The 27379-nt window shown below is 47.6% G+C and overlaps 1 protein-coding gene across 3 annotated transcripts in view; it reads left to right on the top strand.

Annotated features, from left to right (window-relative positions):
* The window catches only part of SLC25A39 (solute carrier family 25 member 39), a 36961-nt gene extending 17876 nt beyond the window's left edge, over nt 1-19085 (top strand). For all 3 annotated transcript variants that reach the window (XM_040434689.1, XM_040434690.1, XM_040434688.1), the window contains 6 exons: nt 2947-3071; nt 3154-3327; nt 14889-14998; nt 15210-15285; nt 16002-16085; nt 16175-19085. In XM_040434689.1, coding sequence (XP_040290623.1) covers nt 2947-3071; nt 3154-3327; nt 14889-14998; nt 15210-15285; nt 16002-16085; nt 16175-16290 — 685 coding nt within the window. In that variant the 3' untranslated portion in view covers nt 16291-19085. The remainder of the gene's footprint in view (nt 1-2946; nt 3072-3153; nt 3328-14888; nt 14999-15209; nt 15286-16001; nt 16086-16174) is intronic.
* The last annotated feature ends 8294 nt before the right edge of the window (nt 19086-27379 follow it).

Genomic DNA, 27379 nt, shown 5'->3' with positions numbered 1-27379 from the left:
TTACCTCCTTTTCTTCTCACTAATAGAGCTTTCATTTGGTGGTATTTCATTGCTGCTGACATTTTTACTTTTTTGTTATTAATCGAAATTTAACGATTTCTTTGCAAAAAAATGATTTTTCACTTTCAGTTGTAAAATTTTGCAAAAAAAACGAGATCCATATATAAATTTTGCTCTAAAATTATTGTTCTACATGTCTTTGATAAAAAAAGAAATGTTTGGGTAAAAAAAAAAAATGGTTTGGGTAAAAGTTATAGCGTTTACAAACTATGGTACAAAAATGTGAATTTCCGCTTTTTGAAGCAGCTCTGAGTTTCTGAGCACCTGTCATGTTTCCTGAGGTTCTACAATGGCCAGACAGTACAAACACCCCACAAATGACCCCATTTCGGAAAGTAGACACCCTAAGGTATTCACTGATTGGCATAGTGAGTTCATAGAACTTTTTATTTTTTGTCACAAGTTAGCGGAAAATGATTTTATTTTTTTTCTTACAAAGTCTCATATTCCACTAACTTGTGACAAAAAATAAAAACTTCCATGAACTCACTATGCCCATCAGCGAATACCTTGGGGTGTCTTCTTTCCAAAATGGGGTCACTTGTGGGGTAGTTATACTGCCCTGGCATTCTAGGGGCCCAAATGTGTGGTAAGGAGTTTGAAATCAAATTCTGTAAAAAATGACCTGTGAAATCCGAAAGGTGCTCTTTGGAATATGGGCCCCTTTGCCCACCTAGGCTGCAAAAAAGTGTCACACATGTGGTATCTCCGTATTCAGGAGAAGTTGGGGAATGTGTTTTGGGGTGTCATTTTACATATACCCATGCTGGGTGAGATAAATATCTTGGTCAAATGCCAACTTTGTATAAAAAAATGGGAAAAGTTGTCTTTTGCCAAGATATTTCTCTCACCCAGCATGGGTATATGTAAAATGACACCCCAAAACACATTCCCCAACTTCTCCTGAGCACGGAGATACCAGATGTGTGACACTTTTTTGCAGCCTAGATGCGCAAAGGGGCCCACATTCCTTTTATGAGGGCATTTTTAGACATTTGGATCCCAGACTTCTTCTCACGCTTTAGGGCCCCTAGAATGCCAGGGCAGTATAAATACCCCACATGTGACCCCATTTTGGAAAGAAGACACCCCAAGGTATTCAATGAGGGGCATGGCGAGTTCATAGAAATATATTTTTTTTTTTTTTGGCACAAGTTAGCGGAAATTGATTTTATTTCTTTTTTTCTCACAAAGTCTCCCTTTCCGCTAACTTGGGACAAAAATTTCAATCTTTCATGGACTCAATATGCCCCTCACGGAATACCTGGGGGTGTCTTCTTTCCGAAATGGGGTCACATGTGGGGTATTTATACTGCCCTGGCATTCTAGGGGCCCTAAAGCGTGAGAAGAAGTCTGGAATATAAATGTCTAAAAATTTTTACGCATTTGGATTCCGTGAGGGGTAGGGTGAGTTCATGTGAGATTTTATTTTTTGACACAAGTTAGTGGAATATGAGACTTTGTAAGAAAAAAATAATAATTTCCGCTAACTTGGGCCAAAAAAATGTCTGAATGGAGCCTGACAGGGGGGTGATCAATGACAGGGGGGTGATCAGGGAGTCTATATGGGGTGATCACCCCCCTGTCATTGATCACCCCCCTATAAGGCTCCATTCAGATGTCCGTATGTGTTTTGCGGATCCGATCCATGTATCCGTGGATCCGTAAAAATCATACGGACATCTGAATGCAGCATGACAGGGGGGGTGATCAATGACAGGGGGGGGTAATCAATGACAGGGGGGTGATCAGGGAGTCTATATGGGGTGATCACCACAGTCATTGATCACGCCCCTGTAAGGCTTTATTCAGACGTCCGTATGCGTTTTGCGGATCCGATCCATCTATCAGTGGATCCATAAAAATCATGCGGACATCTGAATGGAGCTTTACAGGGAGGTGATCAATGACAGGGGGGTAATCAATGACAGGGGGGTGATCAGGGAGTCTATATGGGGTGAATAAGGGGTTAATAAGTGACAGGGGGGGGGTGTAGTGTAGTGGTGCTTGGTGCAACATATTACTGAGCTGCCTGTGTCCTCTGGTGGTCGATCCAAACAAAGGGGACCACCAGAGGACCAGGTAGCAGGTATATTAGACGCTGTTATCAAAACAGCGTCTAATATACCTGTTAGGGGTTAAAAAAATCACATCTCCAGCCTGCCAGTGAACGATCACCGCTGGCAGGCTGGAGATCAACTCGCTTACCTTCCGATCCTGTGAACGCGCGCTCCTGTGTGCGCGCGTTCACAGGAAATCTCGCGTCTCGCGAGAGGACGCGCCGGCGCGTCCACCCAGAAGAGCAGGGCCGCCGCAAAGACGCAATCCTGCGTACGGCGGTCCTGAGGAGGTTAAGGCCCCCATACACATTAGAGTATTATTGGCCAAAGCTGGCAGGACCAGCCATTGCTATGATGTGTATGTGCAGCTCCCAAATTTCACCCAACAGAAAATGATATAAAATATAATGTGGGACTGCATTTACAGCAGCCGACCATTATCGAAGGTGTTTGCATACCTTGCACGCACTTGGCAGCGTATTCTGAAAAGTCATCTGATACGATAGTGGCTCTTTAATCGCTTGCAAAAAGAGATTTACTGTGAACAAAGTCATTTATCGAAGTGCAATGTATGTAAATGTTTACCTAGAAAAGAAATGTCAATGGATCTGAGAAAGGACATTTAACGCCATTAATTTCCACTGTGTAATAGAGGTGTCATATAAAGACTATGAATCTCCTATCTGGGATTGTGCCTCGTTATCTGACTTGTTGGTATCAAGCAAAGACACTCTGTCCCCATGGACCATATGTACAGTGTTTTTCTGCAACCATATTCTGCCGGTAATGTATCCCTAGGTGACATGCTCTCTGTCTCCCTCTGCAGGGTGATGGCTGTGCCTGCAACCATAATCTATTTCACCTGTTATGATCAACTGAGGGATTTTCTGTGTTACAACATGGGATACAGCGGCAGTCACATCCCTCTCGTTGCTGGTGCGCTTTCCCGCTGTAAGTTACATTTTTTTTCAAATATATGTCTTGTTTGTTATTGTAATGTCTTACATGACGTCTTGTATCCTCTCTTTTTCAGTGGGTGCAGTTACAGTCATAAGTCCTCTAGAGTTGATCCGTACAAAACTGCAGTCTCGACAGCTTTCATACATTGAGCTAGGAGCCTGTCTGCGTTCTGCTGTCTCTCAGGGGGGATGGCTGTCACTGTGGAAGGGATGGGGACCTACAGTTTTGAGGGACGTCCCATTTTCAGGTGATTATACTGACAAACTTCATCAAAAGACCACGGCACTCTGTAATTATTTTTACGTGGCTTGTTTTATTTCATTTCATATCTTTTTATATATTTCTTTTGTATATCCATCCAAAAATAGTAGCCACTGGCCAACGTTTCGGTCTAATCTTAGACCTTGTTCACGGCCTATTATCTAAATAGGTACATATTTACATTAGTATATACAGTGATAGAACAGAAAGTTAATTCATAAGTAACATATAATCTAGTAGACAATGCATTCCTTCGGGAGAAACACGTCTAACCTACATGAGACTACATAATGGACCAGAAACATCCATGTTTTCCACTTCCAATGTATAACTAGCATAACCTAACTAGCATAATCACGGCTCCATTAGTCTCAGTGGCTATACATACCTTAGGCCTCTTTCACACGACAGTATGGCTTTTTCAGTGTTTTGCGGTCCGTTTTAAACGGATCCGTTGTTCCGTTTTTTGTTTCCGTTCCGTTTTTCCGTATGGCATATACAGTAATTTCATAGAAAAAATTGGGCTGGGCATAACATTTTCAATAGATGGTTCCGCAAAAAACGGAAATGCATTTCCGTATGCGTTCCATTTTTTTGCGGACCCATAGACTTTAATGGAGCCACGGAACGTGATTTGCGGCCAAATATAGGATATGTTCTATCTTTCAACGGAACGGAAATACGGAAACTGAATGCATACGGAGTGCATTCCGTTTTTTTTGCGGAACCATTGAAATGAATGGTTCCGTATACGGAACGCAAAAAAACGGCCCGCAAAAACGGGAAAAAAAAACGGTCGTGTGAAAGAGGCCTTAGTCTGTGTAGTAGGGAGAAGGGTGGATGGTGTGGGTCTCGCGCCGGAATGATGACGTCATGCGCAAAGCAAGTCATCAGTATCGGGAGGGCGGTCATGGACGGGCGCATGCGTGGAGGCAAGCTGTGGTCTAAAAAGGGGACTGGCAAGCCGTAATTACGCATAGGGAAATGGGCGCTTGCGCAGTGGCAATAGGGAGTCTGGTAGAGGTACTGGCGTGTTGTTAGGGAGAACGATGGCCCTATTGTCTCATATGCAGTGCTCCAGACAAAAAAAAATGACCAGGAGCCATTGGCTCCTAAACTAAAAAATTTAGGAGCCAAATTACATTTTTTAGTCGCCAAATTTAAAATGCATATAATTTAAAAAAAAAAGGACTTTGAGAAGATGAGACGCAGGTGACAGTAGTGAGCCAGCACTACATATAGGAGAAAACAGCACCACATGCCTCTCACATCCAGGGACATTTTCTGGGGAACAAGGTGACTAAAAATGGCGAATTGCGTGGTTTAGAGTTTTTTTTTTTTTTTTCTGTTACGGCCTTCACCGAGCGGAAATATTTTTAAATATTTTAATAGCTCACACTTTTTGGGACGTGGCGATATGTAATATTTTCTTTATTGTTTGTAAATTTTATATGTAAAACTGGGAAGGGGGCCATTTAAACTTTTAGTATTTTTTATTTTTTTTTTACTTTTTATTTAACAACCATTTCTTCCCTTAGGGACTAGAACCTGGATCTTTTCATCCCTTGTGCTATTCACCCTGATAGAGCTCTATCAGTGTGAATAGGATCACACATCTCCCTGCTGCCCTGTGCTCTGTGCACACAGCAGCAGGGAGCTGAACATGGCAGCCAGGGCTTCAGTAGCGTCCTGGCTGCCATAGTAACGATCTGAGCCCCAGCAGTGTAATCTGCCACTGCCACCAATGAAGGGGATGGGGACACTGTGGCCACCATATAACAATGGGAGGGAGACGGGGACGACTTGTGGCCAGTGATAATGGGGGGGGGGGGGGGAAGGCTTTGGGAGAGCGCACTGCACCACCAATGAATGTTTAAAAAGGACCTTTCATGGGTCCAAAGAATATGTACTTAGTAGCAGGCTGCATAGAGCGGCGCCCAGGGATCTAAGTGCACTTACTATTATTCCTGGGCGCCGCTCCGTACGTCCGCTGTGGCCCTCGGTATTTTCAGCATTCGGAGGGAGGAGGAGACGCCAGTGTCTCTCCGTCTCCATAACAGCAGCGCTGTCCAATCACAGCACAGAACTCAGATCCAGGGAGAAAAAAAACCTCCCTGGCTCTGAGTTCTGTGCTGTGATTGGACAGCGCTGCTGTCAGGGAGAAGGACAGACACTGGCGTCTCCTCCTCCTTCCTCTGAATGCTGAAAATACCGGGGGCCACAGCGGACGTACGGAGCGGCGCCCAGGAATAATAGTAAGTGCACTTAGATCCCTGGGCGCCGCTCTATGCAGCCTGCTACGAAGTTCATATTCTTTGGACCCATTAAAAGGTCCTCTTGTACTCATTTATACAAGTGTCTGCAGCGGTATCACAGACCCGGCATGCGATCTGTGGCACTTGAGGGGTTAATTGCCGCGGATCGCATTCCCTGTTATAGAGGCCGGGTGCCGGGTCTGCGATACCGCTGCCTATACTTATGTTTCTCGCCCAGTTTCCTTGGGGGACACAGAAGACCTTGGGTATAGCTCATCTCCATAGGAGGCGTGACACTAAGTAAAAGCTGTTAAGCCCCTCCTCCACAGCTATACCCTCAGTCTGGAGAGAGAGACTGCCAGTTTTTGCTTAGTGTCCAAGGAGGCAAGACACTCCCTGCTCTGCAGGGCTGTATTCTCCTTGTTTAAATTTTAGATTTTTACTTTTTTATTTTCTTTTTGTTCCAGATCATCAGGGATAACAGAGTCGCACTAGACCTCTCTGTTCTCCCGGGGTTGAGCTGCGCCAGTGCCGGTCACCCGCACTGCTGCCTCCCCCACAGAAGGCAAGGTGGACCAGGGCAGCCTAGCTCCCCTGCATCCCGCCAGCCCAAGGGTCGCCCGCACGCCAAGTCCCTCTTCCAGCGTCCTGCCACTACGGTGCCAGTAGCTGAAGGGGCGACCCTGCTGGAATGGACCGAGGGTGAAGACGGCTGTGGTAAGAGAGAGGCTTCTACAGCCCTACGTCCCCGTCCCCCCCGGTCTCCTGCGTGCCTGACCCCCATACTGGGCCTCTAGTCCCCTGCTGGATCTATGCTGGCACCTGCAGAGCGGCAATCTCCTTCTGCCTTACCCCCCCCCCCCTGCCTGGCTCCCATAGACATGCAGCCAGTGGCTGTCTCCACAGCCAGCTACAGAAGCGGCAACATAGTTTATTTCTACCACAGGCACCCGGTCTCTGGGTCCCCCCCCATCTCCTACCGGAGTGTTGCTCAAGGCCTGCCTGACGGCTGTGGAGTGAGGCCTCGCCTCCGGCCGACATTGGTACTCTGGTGCGACCGGGCGCCGCAAAAATCTTAGCCCAGGCTCCGCGGCCTGCTAGGCCGCCATTCCGGGTCCCTGACTCTTCCGGCCGGCGGGGTGGGCTCCCGCGGCCGGCAAGCCGCCATTCCGAGCCCCTGACTCTTCCGGCCGGCGGGGTGGGCTCCCGCGGCCGGCAAGCCGCCATTCCGGGCCCCTGACTCTTCCGGCCGGCGGGGTGGGCTCCCGCGGCCGGCAAGCCGCTATTCCGGGCCCCTGACTCTTCCGGCCGGCGGGGTGGGCTCCCGCGGCCGGCAAGCCGCCATTCCGGCCGGCGGGGTGGGCTCCCGCGGCCGGCTTTGGGCTTGACTTCAGCAGGCCCCGGCCGACCGTCGGTGCCGGTCGGTGGGGCTCCGCAAATTGTGGCCCAGGCTTCGCGGCCTGCTGGGCCGCAATTCCGACCGGCCCGCGGGGTGGGCACCCGCGGCCGGTTTGATGCGCCACTCCGCCTCAGGTTCCGGCGGTACATGCCGGGCGCCGCAAATTTAGACCCCGGCCTCACGGCCTGCTAGGCCGCAAAATTCCGGCCTCTGGTGGAGGGGGCGGGAACTTCTCCAGGCGCGAATTTTTCCCGCCGGGAGGTTCCTCCGCCCCCAGGGGATCGCAGCGCCGCCCTCCAGGCCGGATCCATGTTAACCCTTTTGGGTACAGGCCGGCTCCCAATGGGCCTGTATGGCTGGCCCCCCCCCTTTTTCCTGACTATCTGTGCCCCTATATGGTGGCCCCCTTTAGCCTCAGAGAGGCTGTGTTTTTAATTAAAAAAAAAAAAATATATAATATATATATATATATATATATATATATATATATATATATATTTCTATTGGACTGCGCAGGACGCTGCAGCCTCATCAGTAGTGCTGCATGTCTGCATGCCCTCTTTCCACAGGCGGCATAGTGTTGCGCTCCCAACCTGCGTCGGTGCTAGGGCATTTCCCCTTTTAGGCAGTTTTCCTGCCCTCTTCCAGGATACGGCGCTGGCCAAGTGCATGCGGCCCTTCCGTTGGCAGCATTCATCATCTCTCCAGTTATGGTGCCTGCCATGTGCATCCCCCCCCCCTCCTAGGCGGGATACTGCACTCTCCCTGGCTGCCGGCTGTCCATGTGCATGACCCCCTTTTAGGCGGAATGCTGCACCTTCACCGGATACGGTGCTGGCCATGTGCATGACCCCCTTCCTAGGCGGAATGCTGCACTCTCTATGGATTTGCTGCCGGCCATGTGCGTGACCCCCTTCTCTAAGCGGAATGCTGCACTCTCACTGGATTCACTGCCGGCCATGTGCGTGACCCCCTTCCTTGGGCGGAACGCAGCGCTCTCACTGGATTCGCTGTCGGCCATGTGCGTGACCCCCTTCTTAGGCGGAACGCTACACTCTCACTGGATCTGTTGCCGATCGTGTGCATGACCCCCCTTTTTAGGCGGAATACTGCACTCTCACCGGATTCGGTACTGGCTATGTGCACGACCCCCTTCCATAGGCGGAACGCTGCACTCTCTCTGATGGGCTATGATGAACTTATGTACTATGTTACTATGCTGCACTCTCACTGGTTCCGCTGCCGGCCATAGGCATGATTCAGGCAGCATAAATACATCCCTCTGTCTGTGGTTGTTTTCTCGCAGGTACGTTGCTGGCCATGTGTAAGTACCCCATACATGGCGGGGTGCTTGCACTCTCGCAGGATCCGCTGTCAGCCATATGCATGACCCCTATTCCGTGGGCGGTGTACGCACTCTCGCTGGATTCGCTGCCTGCCATGGGCATGCCTTCCTTCCTCAGGTGACATACACACATTCTCACTGACTGTGTTTGTCTCTCACCAGTACGTTGCTGGCCATGTGTATGACTTCCATACATGGCGGGTGCACGCACTCTCCCTGGATGAGATGCTGGCCATGTGCATTACCCCCCCTTTTTTCTGGGCGGCATGCTACACTCTCACCGGATACCTTGCTGGCCATGAGCATGGCCCTCTAACATGGGTGGAACGCTTGCACTCCCATTGGATATGGTGCTGGACTTGTGCGTGACCACCCCTTGTTCCATGGGCAGAATTTGGCACGCTCATGAGATTCACGGCTGTCCTTGTATGGCTGTACTGGACTTGTACATGTCCCCCTTCATTGGCAGAGTAGTAGCACTCTCGCTAAATCAGTGTTGGGTGTATTATTGCACACTCACTTAATGCTAGGATAACCCTGTGCATGTTCCCCTTTCACTAGGTGGACCTCCTGCTGGATTATAGGGTATGTCCTGCTTCTCTGAAGTAGGTACGGCCTTAGGCATCACTCCCTTTTGGGACCGGCCTTTGCACTCTTGCAGACTGCAGTTTGCCAGATACAATTTCCCCCCTTTCGGGGCGGACTGCTTGCGTTCCATCGCATGCTATACTAGGCTTGTGCATAACTCCCTTTCAGGTTGCACTTTGCAATTCCGAACATGCTGTGGCACTCTGTGGCGAGCCCCCTTTTTCGCTGAATTAACCTTTTTGCAGTGAGCGAACGTTCTTGTGCGTTGTTTGGGCCGTTTATGCCTTCTCCTCCTGTAGGTGGGTTGGCCTTCTCACTGCTTACGGGCTGCTCGTACGTATGCCTCACCTGCTTCCTGCGGCATACTTTTGTTTTCTTGGGATACGATGCTGGCCGCAAGCCTTGCACTCGTCTCTAAGGAGTTCATTCTGTCCACCTGACCCGGACGGGCTCTACTTGCTCTCTGCTGCACGGAGCTGGGTGGTACTCATTCATTTAGTTGGCCCTTCATCCCAGGGAGTGTTCGTGGTTCCTAGATGCGTGCCCATTCGTCCTTCCGCGGTATTGCTTCCCTGCGTTAGTGGTCACATGGTCGGGAGTGCTGTTGTCTGGAGCGCCCCTCGAATTCTTCGTTGGCTCTGGCAGGACTGCGGTTCCCTTGCCTGCTGCAATTTCCTCCTCTTCGGATGTAGTGTGGTATGAGTCCTTCCTCTTGGCGCCTCTACGCTTCAGTCTGATCTGCTACCAGGTGCGGGCCGCTTTTCTCGGGGAAAGTCACCCAAATTCTCTTGGGTGCTCGATTACCCAGGTCCGGAGGACCTCCACCTTGGGTTCTCAGGGTATTTGCCTTCTGCGAGGCGGTGAACCGGGCATCTCACAGTGTAGCAGGGTTCTGCTTTTGAGCTGTCCTATGGCTTTCCTGTTGCCCACTCCTCCTTTCGATTGGAGGCTGTTATGCCGGCCTCTGTCTCGACTACCTTATCTCGCCGGCTCTGTTTGGCTCCCGCTCGGTACAGATCACTCCGATGTGGCTTCTGTCCCGCCAGACTTCAGAGGCTGTTCCTTCACTGTCCTCCCCTCTGGGGAGAGCATGGTTGTTCATGTGGATGGTTCCGGTGTTCCTTTTGGCCTCGTACTGTCTCCCTTGTCCACACTGGCTGTATTAGCTGTGCCTATTTACCGAGTCTACCGCGTTCTGTCCTCCCGCTGAGTGCAGATTGCGTGGTCCATTCTAAGTCAATGGTCCTGCTGTAGACTTACCTTCTCGGTAACTTGGGGGGACTACCTTTCGGTCCAGATTGTCCTTTGATCTCCCACACCGGGACTGTAGAACATGGCTACATCAGCATGGACTTTAGCCTGTCTTGTCCTGGCATCTGGCGGATGCTGGGCGGGCCCTTTGGTTCCTTTCAGTCTGTCCTTCTACTCCCCCGCTAGGGTGGATACGGGACAACGTTGCCCGGGGGCCGACGGGACCAGTTTTGTCGACTTCTGCCCGTGTTACTGGTCTGCGCCTGATCACATTGGTTTTTTTCGCCCGCTTGCCAGGCGACTCCAGCGGGTTTGCTACTGTCCGCTCCTGGCTGTATTTCGTCCAGGATCTGTCGTAAGACTTATGGTTCTTTTGTCTGGGGTTCTGTGGGAAGCTGTGCATTCCCCACTCTGACCTTTTCTCTCCCCATGGTTCTGTCTTTTTTTCCAGTCCGGCCTGGACCTGGGACTGGGATTCCTTTACTTGAGGTGTCAAGTGTCAGCGCTGTTCTTCCTCTTCCAGCGTTCCCCGGCCCTCTGGGCCTGTCAAGACCTTCTTACTCGAAATGGCTCTTTGGTTCCTCTGTACTGTCCTTCGGTATCGCCCTGGGAACTTCATACTGAGCTCTCGGTGCTCCAATCTTGTCCTTGGAGCCGTTACAGAAGTTCTCTCTACCCCGTCTGTCCTGTACGGTTGTGTTTCCGTATCAGTCGTGTCTCTGACTGGTGCCTGAATGGCCCCTTTTTGTTCTGAGCCTTATGTCTTTTCCCAGGACAGGGCTGTTCTACATCCCGTTCCTTCCTTCTGAAGGTGGTGTTTGCCTTTCGCTTCAACACTTCACCGATTTGGACGTTGTTTGGGCCTTGCCGGTTTTACTTGGAGATCTCCGACTCTTGTCGACGTTTGGTCTCTTGGGTTTCCTGGAGGTCCGCACTTAGAGTTGACGGACTCCAGGGTGGTTTTCCTCCGCCTTATCAGATTGGCTATTGCTGAGGTTACCGCACCGAGGGCAGGATTCTGCCTTTGCTGTCACCGTTCATTTCACCAGAGCGATCGGTGCCTCCTGGGCCGGAGACATTGGGCTTCGGCCATGCATTTGAGCAGGGCGGCCACAGGTCTTCCGTGCACGCTTTACAGAGTTCTACAGGGTGCATACTCTGGCTTCGGCGTATGCTGCCTTGGTCCGCCTGGGTCTGCAGGCGGAGGTTCCTTGATGCCTTCGGGTGCTTCGCCTTGGAGCTGTGGTCCCTCCCCTTTTGGACTGCTTTTGAACGTCCCAAGGTCTTCTGTGTCCCCCAAGGAAACTGGGCGAGAAAACGAGATTTTTGTATAACTTACCAGTAAAATCTCTTTCTCGCTCTTTCCTTGGGGGACACAGCACCCACCCATTCATTGTTTTTCTCTACACGGTTTCCGAGTTTGTGTTACCCGTTGGGTAGTTGGCTTGTTGGTTCCTTGTTGGACTTTGCCTTTTCTCACTGCTTGGACACGCAACTGGCAGTCTCTCTCTCCAGGCTGAGGGTATAGCTGTGGAGGAGGGGCTTAACAGCTTTCACTTAGTGTCACGCCTCCTATGGAGATGAGCTATACCCAAGGTCTTCTGTGTCCCCCAAGGAAAGAGCGAGAAAGAGATTTTACTGGTAAGTTATACAAAAATCTCGTTTTTACATTCATTGGTGGCGCAGTGGCGACAGCTCCTCCCCTCCTCCTCCCTGCTATATCCCCATTGGTGGTAGTGGCGGCCGCGTCACAGTGGAGAGGGAGGGACTCCTTCCTTCTCCACTGTGCGGTGTGCTAGTGAAGGGAATGTAGGCTGCGCAGGATCGCGGCGGTACAGTCGCAAATGGCGACAAGACTAAAAAGTCGTCGCCATCTGCAAATTTTAAGGCGCATTGGCGACCGTTTTGGTCGCCATCTGGAGCCCTAATATGTAATTTATCTTGGGAAGAAAGTAGTATACAATATACACTGCTCAAAAAAATAAAGGGAACACAAAAATAACACATCCTAGATCTGAGTTAATTAAATATTCTTCTGAAATACTTTGTTCTTTACATAGTTGAATGTGCTGACAACAAAATCACACAAAAATAAAAAAATGGAAATCAAATTTTTCAACCCATGGAGGTCTGGATTTAGAGTCACACTCAAAATTAAAGTAGAAAACACACTACAGGCTGATCCAACTTTGATGTAATGTCCTTAAAACAAGTCAAAATGAGGCTCAGTAGTGTGTGTGGCCTCCACGTGCCTGTATGACCTCCCTACAACGCCTGTGCATGCTCCTGATGAGGTGGCGGACGGTCTCCTGAGGGATCTCCTCCCAGACCTGGACTAAAGCATCTGCCAACTCCTGGACAGTCTGTGGTGCAACGTGACGTTGGTGGATAGAGCGAGACATGATGTCCCAGATGTGCTCAATTGGATTCAGGTCTGGGGAACGGGCGGGCCAGTCCATAGCATCAATGCCTTCGTCTTGCAGGAACTGCTGACACACTTCAGACACATGAGGTCTAGCATTGTCTTGCATTAGGAGGAACCCAGGGCCAACCGCACCAGCATATGGTCTCACAAGGGGTCTGAGGATCTCATCTCGGCAGTCAGGCTACCTCTGGCGAGCACATGGAGGGCTGTGCGGCCCTCCAAAGAAATGCCACCCCACACCATTACTGACCCAATGCCAAACCGGTCATGCTGGAGGATGTTGCAGGCAGCAGAACGTTCTCCACGGCGTCTCCAGACTGTCACGTCTGTCACGTGTTCTTAGTGTGAACCTGCTTTCATCTGTGAAGAGCACAGGGCGCCAGTGGCCAATTTGCCAATCTTGGTGTTCTCTGGCAAATGCCAACGTCCTGCACGGTGTTGGGCTGTAAGCACAACCCCCACCTATGGACGTTGGGTCCTCATATCACGCTCATGGAGTCTGTTTCTGACCGTTTGAGCAGACACATCCACATTTGTGGCCTGCTGGAGGTCATTTTGCAGGGCTCTGGCAGTGCTCCTCCTGTTCCTCCTTGCACAAAGGCGGAGGTAGCGGTCCTGCTGCTGGGTTGTTGCCCTCCTACGGCCTCCTCCACGTCTCCTGATATACTGGCCTGTCTCCTGGTAGCGCCTCCATGCTCTGGACACTACGCTGACAGACACAGCAAACCTTCTTGCCACAGCTCGCATTGATGTGCCATCCTGGATAAGCTGCACTTCCTGAGCCACTTGTGTGGGTTGTAGACTCCGTCTCATGCTACCACTAGAGTGAAAGCACCGCCAGCATTCAAAAGTGACCAAAACATCAGCCAGGAAGCATAGGAACTGAGAAGTGGTCTGGGGTCACCACCTGCAGAACCACTCCTTTATTGGGGGTGTCTTGCTAATTGCCTATAATTTCCACCTGTTGTCTATCCCATTTGCACAACAGCATGTGAAATTGATTGTCACTCAGTGTTGCTTCCTAAGTGGACAGTTTGATTTCACAGAAGTGTGATTGACTTGGAGTTACATTGTGTTGTTTAAGTGTTCCCTTTATTTTTTTGAGCAGTGTATTATATATTTCAGAACAAGGTAACACCGATCTTGAGTATAATAGAATAGTTAGTAAGTTGATTAGTAAGATGATTAGTAAATATTCCTATACATCTATTTGTGTATGTATGTGTGTGTGTGTGTGTGTATATACATCTCCTATATCAATATGTCACTATAGTATATTGTAGCAATGGCATCATTTTATATTACTAGTGGCATACTACTACCTACAGGTAGCTGGTTACTTCTATGTTAGAAGCCGAATATCTGGATGTGGAAAACATGGATGTTTCTGGTCCATTATGTAGTCTCATGTAGGAATGCATTGTCTACTAGATTATATGTTACTTATGAATTAACTTTCTGTTCTATCACTGTATATACTAATGTAAATATGTACCTATTTATATAATAGGCCGTGAACAAGGTCTAAGATTAGACCGAAACGTTGGCCAGTGGCTACTATTTTTGGATGGATATACAAAATAAATATATAAAAAGATATGAAATGAAATAAAACAAGCAACGTAAAAATAATTACAATTATACTGACAAACAACCCCCATTACTCCATATAACCTCCTCCTATTATTACATACAGTATAACCTCTTCCTATATCTCCTCATATTACTCCATATCACCTCTCCCTATATCTCCCCCTATTACTACATATAACCTCTCTCTATATCTCCTCCTATTACTACATATAACCTCTCCCTATATCTCCTCCTATTACTACATATAACCTCTCTCTATATCTCCTCCTATTACACCATATAACCTCTCCCTATATCTCCTCCTATTACTACATATAACCTCTCTCTATATCTCCTCCTATTACTCCATATAACATAGCGCTATATCTCCTCCTATTACTCCATATTACCTCTTTCTATATATCCCCCTATTACTCCATATAACCTCTCCTATATCTCCCCCTATTACTCCATATAACATCTCCCTATATCTCCCCCTATTACTCCATATAACCTCTCCCTATATCTCCCCCTATTACTCCATATAACCCCCTCCTATATCTCCCCCTATTACTCCATATTACCTCTTTCTATATATCACCCTATTACTCCATATTACCTCTTTCTATATATCCCCCTATTACTCCATATTACCTCTCCCTATATCTCCTCCTATTACTCCATATAACCTCTTTTGTTTGTGTCTCTCTAGGTCTTTATTGGTTTAATTATGAGATTGTGAAGAGGAAGCTCAGTGACACTTGGGGGTCATCAGAGGCCCAGTTTCTCATCAGCTTCACATCAGGGGCTGTTTCAGGAGCTGTAAGTGTGTGTGTGTGTGTGTGTGTGTGTGTGTGTGTATATATATATATATATATATATATATATATATATATATATATATACACACCCTTTTTATACAAAATGCTGAAATAAGCAGACATGCTGGGTCATATGTTTGGCCTCTGCTCGTGTAATTCCTTTCTGTCCTTGCCCACCCTCTATTACATTGCCTTCTCTTCCTGTGTGTTAGGTGGCAGCTATTCTCACTTTGCCGTTTGATGTTGTAAAAACTCACAGACAGATTGAACTTGGAGATTTGGAAATAGGTAAGGGGTAGTAGTGTACATAAGGAAGCATATAAAGTATATGATAATCTGCTATAACTACAGCTGTGGTAACCAGGGACTTGGGACTTTTAGTAAGATAGTCATGAGATCCAATTCTTGCAACCCAGCGTATCAATTGGGGGGTGAGACGACATGCACTTCCATTGGCTAAAATGTCTCCGGCAGTATCAAAAATATTGATGACGTATCCTGAGGATATCCAGATCTGTGGGGGTCCAGCACCTCCTCCGATCAGCTATATAGGTTGCTGCTGCGCCAGAAACAGAACAGTGTGTGGAACTGGAGGCAGACGGCTCTGCACACTGTGGCCTTGCTAGTGTACTGCAGCTCTGCTCCCGTTCAAGTGAATGACAACTGAGCTTCAGTGCGTTGGTGCTGGAAACTACACAGTGTACAGAACCTCCAGGCACTGGTGCTGCGGCAGCCCAAAAGAGGCGTTCAATAGGGGTGTCGGACCACCACTGATTTGCTATTGATAACCTATCCTAAGGATAGGTCATCACTATCTGTAGCCCAGAGAACCCCTTTAACTTGATCCTGTATGCATTAAGCAGCTGGAACAGTAATATGTTGTAAGGGTCAGGCTGGAATTAGAGAAAACCCTATAGGCACTCACCATCTTATAGTATCTTTGAGACTTGGCCTCAAGAAAAATATGCTCCCTAACCCTACACTTCATCTCTAAATTTGCTTAGGGTCATCAAGACGTCAAAGGTCTTCCACTTGGAGGGCCATGCGCACAATCAAAGCAGAATCAGGCGCCCGTGGACTTTTTGCAGGTAACATACCCCAGCCCAAAGACGCAAGCTGTTTTCTTCACATTTCTTCCACCCATGACTGGTTTTTATTTGAATCTTTCCTTCCACAGGATTCATGCCACGAGTCATCAAGGTTGCACCAGCCTGCGCCATAATGATCAGCTCTTACGAATTTGGGAAGACTTTTTTCCAAAGGAGGAACCAGGAAAAGGTTCAGACTCTTTAAAATGCACGAAAATTACAACCGACCAAATTATAGCTCTTAAATTCTATCATCCAAGTCTGGATTAAGAAGTACCGTGCAGTACATGGTGGACCATTTCCAGGCTGATTTTGTGGACCACAGGCTACCTAGAAAGCACTAGTAGTTATTCCTGTTAGTAAGCGCTTAAAACAGAGTATGTGGAACCCAACAGCCTACAATGGTCAAGTTATAACCACTGGCTATATCTGACAACTAATTCTAATAATACGAATGCCCAGAGGTCCACCCAGATCTTAGTCAAAGGGTAGAAATTAAGTAGAATTTTTGGTATTCCCATTGAACAGAAAGGCTTTGTTTAATGGTTGGAGCTTCGTCAAAAATATTTTCATGGGGACTTATCACTATGACCAAGTGTCCTGTGGCTAATCTTCAGACGTTAAAATATGCAAACATTTTTGAACTTGTTTCCAAATGTTGTATCTTAGCGATATGCCTCCATTGTCTGAGATGGGAATACCCCTTTAAACGGCCTTTTAGTTCAACTTTTTGAATATTGCCCTTCCTGGCAATGGGAATATCCTTTTTGAAACTGGCTTTAAGTTTTATTATCAAATGATCTTTTAAGTGTTTGTTGAGGTTCAGGTTATATTTCACAGCTACATGCTATCTAAGGTACTGGTCTTTTTGAAAATGGGTCATGCACAAAACCAAAGATCATACCTTAGACTCCAGGCCTTTAATATGTTTGCCTGAATTTTGACCATGGAGGATCAAGTGTTGAGCCATTAATTTGGTCGCTGTAAAACAATAGATGCAGCAGCTGAATATTCTGGAGAGAGGTGGCTGAAAGCAGAGACCTTGGACTGTATGTTTAGAAGGAGACTTGAAATCAGAGACTGAAATTGAATAGCTCTATGTAACACCCTTCCAAGACTTCACTCATTCCCTGGTCACCACACCATCAAATTCCTGTCCCATCATGGATGTCGCTGGAGCAACATGTACGTTGAGATGTCCTATGAAGTGCCTATACTCGTGTAGGAAGTTTTCCTCCACTACTGCTGCCCCAGCTTAAGAGTAGCAACACAAGAGATGGACTTGCACAACTGCCTTCTCTTCTTTCCTGTCATAGATGGGCTTTCTAATGTTTTTTTGTACTGTTCTGTTGCAGTCTTTATATAATGGATAAAATTGTATTGTTTTTCTATGGGTAGCTAAAGTCGCAGTCTGTTTTGTGATCATTGGTGACCACATAACTGCCACGTGGTGCACTCTTCCAAATCCAGGAGTATTTTTGGGTCATCTTCTCGGTCATTGGGTCATGTCCCGATAGTTTTACTTGATATCAATGTACTTGTTTCCCACACAAGGAGATTGCTGACCGCCCTCCAAGATGGACATTTAGGATCTCCATTGCATCTTGGTGCACATAGAATAAATGGCAAATGAAAACCCAATTTTGTGTATCTGGAAAACGTTCTCTCTGGTTTTATTATATTGGACTCTGCTGATTGATATTTGGCCCATAATGAATTCTGACTTACGACTTTGCAAAGGAATTGGAGCTGGTAGCCTGGCACTCGCCCAGTGTGGGAGGGTACATCATCGTAAGTCTGGGTGTTGTGGGAATGTAGAGATTTAAAAAAAAAAAAAAAGAACCCCTTTAAGTCACGATACAATTGTGGAATGACCCTTTAATGTTTCCCTATGGGAAGTAAAGTTGTAATAACCACTGGAAAAAGTCAAATCGAATCAACCAAATGCTGATCTGTAGAGCTCTAAGAATAGATGCTTCAGTGTTCTTATTCAGTACTTGCTAAACGACGACCGGTCCAGTTTAATACATAAAATTATTAGAATGGAGGAGTCATATGTGTTTTCACCAGTGGTTCTCGAAACAAAACTGACTGCAACTTTACTATGGGGAAATCGAGCTCTTTCACTGCCACCATTGCAGGCATATATGGCAAAGGAAGGTTTCAACTGCTGAGCGGTTTACATAGATATATATCTGACACGTCACTATAGGGTAGTGCCTGTGGGATGGCAAGGAATGGGTTAAAGCATCAGAGATGACCATGGGTTGGTATCAGACAGCCCCTACACACCGCATTATATTTGTGGTCGATAAAGGTAGGAGTTGTAACTGAATCGGCCATTTTGTTGGCTCGACCATCATGTTACAAGGGCTCCTTCAGACAGCTGTGATGTGACCACAGATCTAATGACCTGGACCATCAGCGTCCCGATCATCAGACCTGAGGTCAGGCCGGGATTTTTGAACACTAAAATGGCGGCTACGTTGCTGCCGTCTGAATGGGGCTTTTACCTCAGTGCAATTACTATATCCTAAGCCAACAAGATGGCCGCCCCCTGCTACCAATTTATCACCCATGGACAGTTTATTTTCTGTTGTAGGTTTTCTTTTCATTGTAAGAATTAGCTGAGGTAGAATTTGCTCCTTCAAGATGACATTCTTAATATATTCACCGATTGGGGGAAGAAACCTTCCTTTACTCTGTTTATTTCCTGAACTAGCCTTGCTCAGAAAGGAAATATGGAAGAGAACATTAAAGGGGGTTGGGCAGCGGCTTAATATTGATGACCTATGCTCAGTATAGGTTATCCATTGTTAATGGGGTTGTGCAGCCAGTAATCTTGATGACCTGCACCGCTACCCCTTCAAATAGAAGTTGGACCCCCACCGATCAGATATTGATGAAATACTCTGAGGATAGGCCATCAGTGTTAACCCACTGCACAACCCCTTTAAAGGGGTATTCCCATCCCAGACAATGGGAGCATATTGCTAGTATATGGCCCCATTGTCTCATAGGTGCAGGTCCCACCTCTCGGACCCTCACCTACAAGGAGAACAAAGCTAGGAAGGTGGCGGAGGGCGCACTGCACAGCTGCCCTCCATTCATTTCTATGGGATTGCCGAAAATGGCTCGGCTATTTCCATCAGTCATGAATAGGAGCAGTAGCCGCACAAGAGCGGTGCACTCCCATTCACTTGTATGGGGAGAGCGCTTGGCGAGGGACGGACCCCTGGAAATTTAGGGTCTTCAAGACACCACTCTCCCCGCTCCGTTCTCAGCGTATGCCCCCATTGTCTGTGATGGGAATACCCCTTTAGGACACATGTACATTTTTCTTTCAGGTTATACAATACATTACTTATCATTAGGGTCCGATAATGTGTGCGCTTAGGGTATATGGGAGCAAATGCTATATTAGCTATAGGCAGGCATCCGTTTGGTTTCTCCTTGTCTCACGGTGTCAGTTGTCAGACCACTGTTTTGTTCCACAGAAGTTCAGACACAAGTTGCGGTGGTGTGTAGTCATGATGTTCACTGTTAATAAACTGCATTTGATGCATGGATATCACGTTGTGAATTATTGTGTGCTCTGGGCTCCTTACTATATGATGTCGCTGTACAACCTCTGATTTAGGCCTTATTCAAACAGCCAGTGGTTGTGACTCAGAAAACACAGAAGAGATGCAGATCTTTCCATTATACCGTGTAGGTATAATGGAACTCCTGGTTTTTGCTAACAATCACTGATGCTGAACACTGACCACAACCTGACCATGTGAATAAGGGTGGCTTCACATCCCGTTTTGTGCCGCCGTGTAACGCTAGAAAAAAAAAAGTATACAAAAACGCAGCTCACCATTTTCTTGCAGTCTGGTTAAACAAATAATGTATATTTTTTTTACAGTGGAACTCTGAAGGTTGCCACTTACACGTATCCATTTTTTGTATAGATGGATGGGAAAAACCTGATGTGAGCCCACCCTAAGGCTACATGCACACGACCGTATGTGTTTTGCGGTCTGCAAATTGCAGATCCGCAAAAAAAAAAACGGATGACATCCATATGCCATCCGTGTTTTTTTTTTTTTTTTTTTGTGGATCCATTGTAACAACTAAAACAGACAAGAATAGGACATGGAATTGATATACTGATGCGAACAGCACACTGTGCTGTCCGCATTTTTTCCCCTCCCCCACGACAGCACCTTTAGAGAGATGGCTCCGCCCCCAGGACAGGAAACCTGCAGCATAAAAAGGTGGAGCCACTCGCCCACCTCAGTGAGGTTTCCTGTCCTGGTGCGGGAGCCTGCAGTTCAGTTTGTCCTGACCTGGAAGCCCTGGTAGTTACTGGAGGATCAGTGGCAACAATTTCTTCTTACCTGCCTTAAAGATTCCTCCCCCATAGGTGTGGGGTTGAAGGAATATGTGAAAGCGGCGATGATCGGGAGTCCGCAGAAGGCGTCGGTCCCTCAGGTGAGGAGGACCGCACCATCGTGGAGAGTGTGGCCACTCTCTATAAGCTTTCTGTAGCTATTTCAAAAATTTCTAAGAGGTCCTCCTTGCCTTTTGAGGATATGGGGTTTTTAAGAGACCCTTTAGATAAGAGAATAGATTTTTCACTTAAAAATACTTGGGAGTCTTCTGCGGCTGCATTCAGGCCTAGTATAGCCGCCACAGTAGCCGCGAGGTCAATGTCTCTATGGTTGGATAGACTGGAGGGGCAGATCAGGGACAGGTGTCCTAGGGAGCAGTTGTTAGCGTCCATACCTACTTTCCAAAAGGCTGCAGACTTTATTGCGGATGCCTCGGTGGATGCGGTGAGACTGGAAGCTAGAGCCGCATCCCTTTCTAATTCTGCACGCCGGGCCTTGTGGCTTAAAAATTGGAAAGGAGGAGTTATGCCTTCTAAACTGAGGCTATGCGGCATTCCCTGTGACGGCCAATTTCTTTTCGGGTCAGAACTAGACTCTTTGCATGAAAAGGCTGCAGATAGAAAAAATTTCCTCAGGAGTCTTTCACCCAGTTTAAGCAGTATAAACGGCCCTTTCGGAATCCGTCAAGATTCCAGAGTAAAAAGCAGACGGGAGATAGGGAGCAAGGCTTAGATCTGGGAATAATTATTATTTTTTTTGTTTAGATCAGCCTAAGCCCGTGCAGAAAAACACGGAAAGCAATGACGCCATGATCCCAGTAGGAGGAAGATTAAAGTTCTTCCTTCCTGCTTGGGAGAATATTGCAGGAAAATGGCTAGTCGGACTTCTGCAGGAAGGGCTAAAATTGGAATTCTTGAAATATCCTGCAGAAAGATTTGTGATCTCAAGATCTTCTCTCGCAATAATGCAAGAAATAAAAAAATTAACAAACAAAAAGGTGTTGATTCCTGTCCCAGAGTTAGAGCTAGGTGGGTCATACCGGACGATTAGAAATCTAAAGTACGTGAACAAATTTCTGAGGGCCAGAAAATTCAAAATGGAGACTATCAGGTCAGCAATCTATCTTTTATCTCCAGGATGCCATATGGCTGTTCTGGATTTAGAGGATGCCTACCATCATATCCTGATACATCCAGACCACCAGAGATTCCTCAGGGTGGATGTAAAAACAGTTTCCGGTGTCCTTCACCGTCAGTTCCAGGCACTACCCTTCGGCCTCTCTATGGCGTGGCGGAGATGGCTTCCTTCATCAGAAAGGAGAACATCACGTTCATACCTTACCTGGACGATTTTCTGGTGGTGGCCCAGTCTCAGGAGACGTGTGTCAGGGCGCTGAATTGGGTGGTGGATGTACTTCAGTCCCTAGGATGGTTATTGACCTTCCAGAAGTCCAGGATGCAGCCATCAACAAGTCAGGTTTTCTTGGGTCTGGTATTGGATTCCAGACAGGAGAGCACTTTCCTCACAGGGGAGAAAGTTGCCGGGGTTCAGGAGGTAGTTCAGAGGGTTCAGTCAGGAGAGGCCCTGTCCATAAGGAAAGCTATGTCCCTTTTGGGAGTTCTGACGTCCTGTATGCCAGCAGTCCAGTGGGCTCAAAGGCACTCCCGGCAACGACAAGGAGATATCCTGGCCGCTACGAAACTGGCAGGGATGTCCCTGGAGTCGATTATAAAATTATCAGATCTAACGCTTTCATCCCTGAACTGGTGGAAGGAAGCAGAGAATTTGATTCAGGGAGTTCCCTGGTCCTTTCCGGAACCAGTAGTAGTAACTACAGACGCCAGCCCCTGGGGATGGGGGGCTCATGTTAAGGATCAGATTTTTCAGGGAGAATGGTCCCAGGGTCAGAGACATTTTTCTTCAAATCGGAAAGAGCTACGGGTGGTCTTTCTAGCTTCGAGAGCAGCTCTGCCAATGATCCAGAACAGGCATGTGAGAGTAATGTCTGACAATTGGGCGGTCGTCTCATACCTCAATCATCAGCGAGGAACCAGGTCAGATTCCATTACGGAGGGTCGCCACAGGTCACATCAGGGGTAATGGTCTCTGAATCCAGAGGTTTTTTTCCCAGATAGTGGATTTATGGGGTCTTCCATCAGTAGACATGTTCGCCACAAGGGAAAACAGGAAGGTCGAAAAGTTATTTTCCCTCAATCCAAGGGAGTGCCCGTCTGAAGTGGATGCCTTCCTCCAGAGATAGGACTTCCCTCTGCAGTTAATTCCACTAGTGATAAGGAAGATCAGGTACGAGGAAGCGAGAGTGATTATAATAGCACCCTTCTGGCCAAAGAGGGCATGGTTTTCCCTTTTGAGAGCCATGTGCGTTTCGGACCCATGGATTCTGCCAGGGATCCCAAACCTGTTGTCGCAGGGTCCAGTATTCCACCCGGAGGTAGAGTCTCTACACCTTTCGGCGTGGAATTTGAAAGGTAATTTTTAGCTAGTTAGGGATTTTCAAAGGAAGTTGTTTCCACTCTGATGAAAAGCAGGAAAGAGGTGACGAACGTGATCTATGAGCGAGTCTGGAGAAAGTTCCTATCCTTTATAGGCGTAGATAGAGTTTCTTGGCCGTTAGAATTCTCGGTGGTACAGGTGTTAGAATTCCTCCAGAGAGGGTTGTCCCTCGGGTTAGCAAAGAGTACACTGAAGGTGCAGGTGTCAGCATTGTCAGTCTTAGGCTACTTTCACACTACCGTTCAGAGCGGGTCCGTCTGATGTCTGCTCAGACGGATCCGCTCCTATAATGCAGACGTTTGTATCCGTTGAGAACGGATCAGTCTGCATTATAGTTTAAAAAAAATTCTAAGTCTGAAAGTAGCCTGAACGGATCCGTCCAGACTTTACATTGAAAGTCAATGGGGGACGGATCTGTTTGAAGATTGAGCCATATTGTGTCATCTTCAAACGGATCCATCCCCATTGACTTACATTGTAAGTCTGGACGGATCCGCTTGCCTCCGCACGGCCCGGCGGACACCCGAACGCTGCAAGCAGCGTTCAGGTGTCCGCTTGCTGAGCGCTGCCAGACTGGTTTTGTTGGTAGCCTTAACGTCAGCCAGGAGGGTTGGTGAGATTCAAGCCCTCTCCATTAACCACCCTTTTATGTCTGTCCGAGAGGATAGGGTAGTGCTGAGACCAGATCCCGGTTTTTTGCCGAAAGTCACTTCTAGGTCAAATAGGGCTCAGGAGGTAGTTCTTCCAGCTTTCTTTTCAGAACCGAAAGATGACAGAGAGAAGGAGCTGCATTCCCTTGATGTCAAGAGGTGTATTTTGCAGTATCTGGAAGTAACTAAAGATTGGAGAAAATCTTCTGCCTTATTTGTACTATTCGGTGGGGTTAGGAAAGGTAATACGGCCTCTAAGGCATCTATTGCCCGCTGGATCAGAGAAGCTATATCCCTGGCATATTCAGTATCTGATGTTTCTCCTGTTTCTGTGAGGGCACACTCCACAAGGGCAGTGTCTACTTCCTGGGCGGAAAGGACCAGTGTATCCATAGAACAGATCTGTCGGGCTACCACCTGGTCTTCTCCGTCCACTTTCTATAAGCACTATAGGCTTCAGCTCGACTCTATTTCTGACCTTCTCTTTGGTACAAAGGTCTTGGGCACTGTCACCCACCCTGAGGATGATCTCTGAAATCTCTCTCTAAGGTGCTGTCGTGGGGGAGGGGAAAAATGATGATTACACTTACCGGTAATCAGATTTTCCTGACCCCACGACAGCACCTCTTTATCCCCTCCCTTTTGGTGTGGGGCTGTGTGTTCACGGGTGTCGGGAAAAAAAAAAAAGTGTATATATCTATAAGATTTAAACTAACATAAGGGGGAGTCCCTCTCATGCTCTGGAAACTCTCTGAGGTGGGAGAGTGGCTCCACCTATTTATGCTGCAGGTTTCCTGTCCTGGGGGCGGAGCCATCTCTCTAAGGTGCTGTCGTGGGGTCAGGAAAATCAGATTACCGGTAAGTGTAATCATCATTTTTGCGGACCCGTTGACATGAATGGGTCCGCATCCTATCTGCAAAAAAAACAGAATGGAAACAAAACAACGTTCGTGTGCATGTAGCCTAAGAGGTTGAAAAACCCCGGCAGGCTCTGCCAAGTGCTGTGTTTCAGGGGAATGTTTTACTTTGTGTTGTGAAATAGGCATGTGAAATTCACGTGCCTATCACGCTTTGCAATCCATACTCGTACTTCGCATATCAGCGATTGTACTGGTGTACGGACTCCACTGGGGCCGCACTAAGCGTTGTACTGGCAGAACACACCGCTCCTCCTGCCTGTACCAGCCTCGTATAGTTATGTCAGGCTTTAGCAGAGCGGGCACAGACAGGGGAGCAATGTGCTATGTGAGCTACTACCCTGCACTCGCTCCTCTCCACTTTGCTAAGAGCCTACCTACCACATTGGTGCAGGCTTTTAGTACAGTGGAGCGAGTGCAGGGTAGGAGCTCACATAGCACATCGCTCCTCCTGCCTGTGCCCGCTCTGCTAAAGCCTTCCATAGCACATCTATACCAGGCTTCAGTGGAGAACACACTGCTCCTCCTGCCAGTACAGCGCTCAGCGTGGCCCCAGTGGAGTCCGTACACCAGTACATCTCTGACATGTAAGCGGTGTACAAGTGTATGGATTGCAAAGTGCCACAGTGTACCTATTTCACAAGGAAAAGTAAAAAATAAATAAAAACATTACATTGCAAAAATTATTTCCATCCATCACATTTAGAAAAACTTTATTTTAAAGGGTTTCTGTCACCCCACAAAACTCTTTTTTTTTTTTTTTTGGATAGTTAGATTCCTCATAGCGCGATATAGGGGAATATAATAGTCTTACTTACTTTCATGCGGCCGATTCTTTATAAAACGAAGTTTTATAATATGTAAATGAGGGCTCTACCAGCAAGTAGGGCGTCTACTTGCTGGTAGCCGCAGCAGAAAACCGCCCCCTCGCCGTGTTGATTGACAGGGCCAGCCGTGATCTCCTCCTCCGGCCGGCCCTGTCAGTAATTCAAAAATCGCGCGCCTCTGGTCATTCGGCGCAGGCGCTCTGAGATGAGGAGGCTCGTCTCCTCAGCACTCCTTCAGTGCGCCTGCGCCGATGACATCACCGAAAGAGAAGACGTCATCGGCGCAGGCGCACTGAGGGAGTGCTGAGGAGACGAGCCTCCTCATCTCAGAGCGCCTGCGCCGAATGACCAGAGGCGCGCGATTTTTGAATTGCTGACAGGGCCGGCCGGAGGAGGAGATCACGGCTGGCCCTGTCAATCAACACGGCGAGGGGGCGGTTTTCTGCTGCGGCTACCAGCAAGTAGACGCCCTACTTGCTGGTAGAGCCCTCATTTACATATTATAAAACTTCGTTTTATAAAGAAACGGCCGCATGAAAGTAAGTAAGACTATTATATTCTCCTATATCGCGCTATGAGGAATCTAACTATCCAAAAAAAAAAAAATGAGTTTTGTGGGGTGACAGAAACCCTTTAAAGCTAATCTGAAGGTTTATGTATGCTTTACCTAGTAGCTCCACTATCTGCCATATAGTCTTGACCTTATAGGAAACTACCGTATCTGTGGGTGAATTTAACCTACCGTATTGGTCTCTTCAGATTAGGCTCATAAGCAGTTTAGGCTGCTGCTGTCCACCATGCTTTACACTGTCGTTCTACGGATACATTTAAGTAATATATAGTCTGTGGGGAGCATAGAAACGTGTGAAGACAATGACCTATTGTTGAATCAAATTTTTGCTAATTTTTATTTTCCTATATGTATTTGTATAAGATCCTAAAATCATGCAGTTTTCACATTGGCCACTAGTCTAAAATATGGCAAGTCTTTCTGTTCTTTCTGGAGAGCCGCCTCCGTGGGCCATAGACACTATTGATTTCTATGGGAGATTATGCTAGGCATGTTGTATGACCCGTGCAGGGGTGTAGCCAGGGGTGGGATTCAAATTTTTAACAACAGGTTCCCTACTCAGCGGTGGATACGCAGCGCGTCACGAGTCACGACACATATTTACATACACCATATATATGCAACACAGTCACGACATATTTACATACACCATATATATGCTACACACAAATACACTATATATACACTACACACATACCACTCAACTTTTAAAAAGCCTTAGGAGCTAAACTCTGGAATTGAAGCGCTCATCTCCTGCTGCCGCTGTAATTTTAACAACCGAATCTGGAGCACTCTCCCCACAGATTCATGGCCCCTCCATGTTCTCACATTGCTTCTCCCCACATGGCCCCCTCCATGTTCTCACATTGCTTCTCCCCACATGGCCCCCTCCATGTTCTCACATTGCTTCTCCCCACATGGCCCCCTCCATGTTCTCACATTGCTTCTCCCCACAGATTCATGGCCCCCTCCATGTTCTCACATTGCTTCTCCCCACATGGCCCCCTCCATGTTCTCACATTGTTTCTCCCCACATGGCCCCCTCCATGTTCTCACATTGCTTCTCCCCACATGGCCTCCTCCATGTTCTCACATTGTTTCTCCCCACATGGCCCCCTCCATGTTCTCACATTGCTTCTCCCCACATGGCCCCCTCCATATTCTCACATAGCTTCTCACCACAGATTCATGGCTCCCTCCATATTCTCAAACTTCTCATATAGCTTCTCCCCACAGATTCATGGCCCCCTCCATTTTTGTTATGTTGTCACATTTCAATTTCAGCCTCTGGTCGGTGGTCCCCTCCTTAATGCCAACTTGTCAGTGTCACACAAATCACACTCAACCAACCAGGCTGTCCTGAGTCCTGACCTGTCCAGACTCCTTTCTGTTAGGCTAGGGGCCGGCTCTTCAATCTTTCATGGCTGTGTGTGGGG

Source organism: Bufo bufo, chromosome 6 (assembly GCF_905171765.1).
Source record: "Bufo bufo chromosome 6, aBufBuf1.1, whole genome shotgun sequence".
In the NCBI taxonomy this organism is placed as follows: Eukaryota; Metazoa; Chordata; class Amphibia; order Anura; family Bufonidae; genus Bufo; species Bufo bufo.
The sequence above is the reverse complement of the archived record's forward strand: the minus strand, read 5'-3'. Positions and strand labels throughout refer to the sequence as shown.